Source organism: Austrofundulus limnaeus, unplaced genomic scaffold, assembly GCF_001266775.1.
Source record: "Austrofundulus limnaeus strain Quisiro unplaced genomic scaffold, Austrofundulus_limnaeus-1.0 Scaffold975, whole genome shotgun sequence".
NCBI classification, from domain to species: Eukaryota; Metazoa; Chordata; class Actinopteri; order Cyprinodontiformes; family Rivulidae; genus Austrofundulus; species Austrofundulus limnaeus.
Window position 1 is genome coordinate 180,631 of NW_013953377.1, and position 2,101 is coordinate 182,731.

General features: G+C 43.9%; 1 protein-coding gene across 2 annotated transcripts in view; it reads left to right on the forward strand.

The window, feature by feature from the left end:
• The first annotated feature begins 466 nt into the window (after positions 1-466).
• Positions 467-2,101, forward strand: part of myoc (myocilin) — a 3,411-nt gene continuing 1,776 nt past the window's right edge. For both annotated transcript variants that reach the window (XR_001312252.1, XM_014029924.1), the window contains exon 1: positions 467-1,030. Coding sequence is in view for 1 of the 2 variants with exons in the window: in XM_014029924.1 (XP_013885378.1) it covers positions 538-1,030 (493 nt within the window). In the remaining variant the exon portion in view is untranslated. The remainder of the gene's footprint in view (positions 1,031-2,101) is intronic.

Here is a 2,101-nt window from a genome sequence, read left to right on the forward strand (position 1 = left end):
TCCTATAGTGTTCTAAACTTGTTAAAAGTTCTGGGCAAAACTGTCTTTTGTTTCTTAATTTAACTTTGTTGTGAGCAAAATGTTACCAAAACAGCCCAGTGTATCAGATTTGATACAATAATATCTCATAAACAAAGTGATGTGGCAAAAAAAAWTTTTTTTGATTTTGTTTAAAGACCCAATAAACATGTCAGTTCTAAAAAATGAGAATTTTCTGACTTTTTTTAAAGAGTCAGGCTTTATAATGTTAAATTAAAACTCTTCACAGAGGCAGAGAAACGGGAGGATTTTCTCTGTAAAACAGTTTATATTTCTTTACATAGTTTTACCTCCTAAAATTCTTTCTTCCCCGTCCCTCCCTTCATCTTTCCTCCAATCCCTCCCTCCCTGTGACTGCTCCTCTCCTCCCTGTTTTCCTCCTGCGTCTCCTTCCAACTGTATAAATATCTGGAGCAGTTGAGGAGAGCTCAGTGGTTCTGAACCCGTGGAACAAGAAGAGGACAGCAGCACAGATACTACACAAAGACACAAGATAAGATGTTCTTGGTCCTGTCCGTGTGTGTGCTGGTTCTGGTGCTGAGAGGAGAAGCTCAGGACCACCAGGCATCTCTGTGGAGGGGGAACGACCGCAGCGGGCGATGCCAGTACACCTTCACCGTGCCCAGCCCCTCTGAGGCCAGCTGCCCCCAGCTCGGAGCCTCAGAGGTGGAGGGCCTGAAGGCCCGGCTCGGTGTGCTGGAAGCCCTGCTGACCCAGCTCACTGGGAAACACACGCTGTCACCGGGGGGCCACCGGGACACCGGGGGTCACGCTGAGCTCCTGGAGGCCCTAAACAGAGCTGTGGGTGAGAAGAACCGGCTGCAGGGGGAGAAGGAGCGTCTGGACAGAGAGCTGGGGGGGCTTCAGCGCAGGATGGAGGACATGAGGAGGGAGACAGAGAGGCTGAGGAGCAGACAGTGTCCTCCTCAGACACCTGTGGTCCAAAGCAGCTCCTCTCAGCAGGACAGGAACCCAGTCAGACCCGCTGCTGGTGAGCAAATACTCCCAGTATTAGTTTTCACTGTTTTATTATCAGAACTGTGATTCACATGTCCTGCTGTACGGGATCAATCTGCTGCCAGCAGGAACTCAGTCTGAATTACTCAGAGTGAACCTGTGTTTTCATAATACGAAGTTTAATTCATCAGTTTGAAAATAAATTTTACTAAATTGAAACTAAACCAGAGAATTTGCATTTCTGGTGAAAATGCTAGTTTGAATGCCTCTCGCTGATAACCTTAGCTGAAGAACAGCTAATAAACTGATGACGTCACTGATGTGACTGATGATGTCATTGATGTGACTGATGATGTCACTGATGACATCATCATCAAAACTCTAAAATTGAAATTGCTAAAAAAAAAGTATAAAAATTTAAGAAACCAAAAGTCATAGCAGGAATGTCCTGAAGGAGCTGAACGTTTTGTTATATGAGTGGTTTAAGTAGAGTAAATATTATGGAAGGAGAAGCCGTCCAAWAAACGTACAGAAGAAACTGGAATAATAAAGAAAAAAGAGAAACATAAAAACAACAGTGTGAATGTTGGAGGTACTCACACTATTAAAAGTTTTGAATTTGAATTAATTTGCTTTGAAACTGTATTTTGGTTTGTTAAAAATTCAGTTTGACTACTTCCACTTTCAGTTCCATAATTCAGATTTTTGTGTCACATCCTGGTCCTTGAGAAAGCCAGGCAGAGTAATCAAACACAGATCCACAGATTTATGTTTCACTTTGGTGAAGTTTCCCTTCTGGATGTAACAGAGTTGATGCAATCCACTGTAAAAGTGACAAAAACAAAGTTATTTTATTGCAGTGATTAGTTGTACCTGTAGGAAATGTCACATTTACATCTTGCCAGCAGCAGCGTCTGATCAATATCTGCAGCTGGGGGAGACCCTGGGAGGACTGGGACTGGGGAGGAGCTCACTGCAGCAGCTGCTTGGTCAGTGACGAGAGAGGAGAATGTGTAGTGCCGAGCTAATATAAAAGCAATGTAGCGTCAGCGCTAACGCTAAAGCTAACAGGCTAATCTGAGGTTGTTCTTCCATGAAGCAGCTC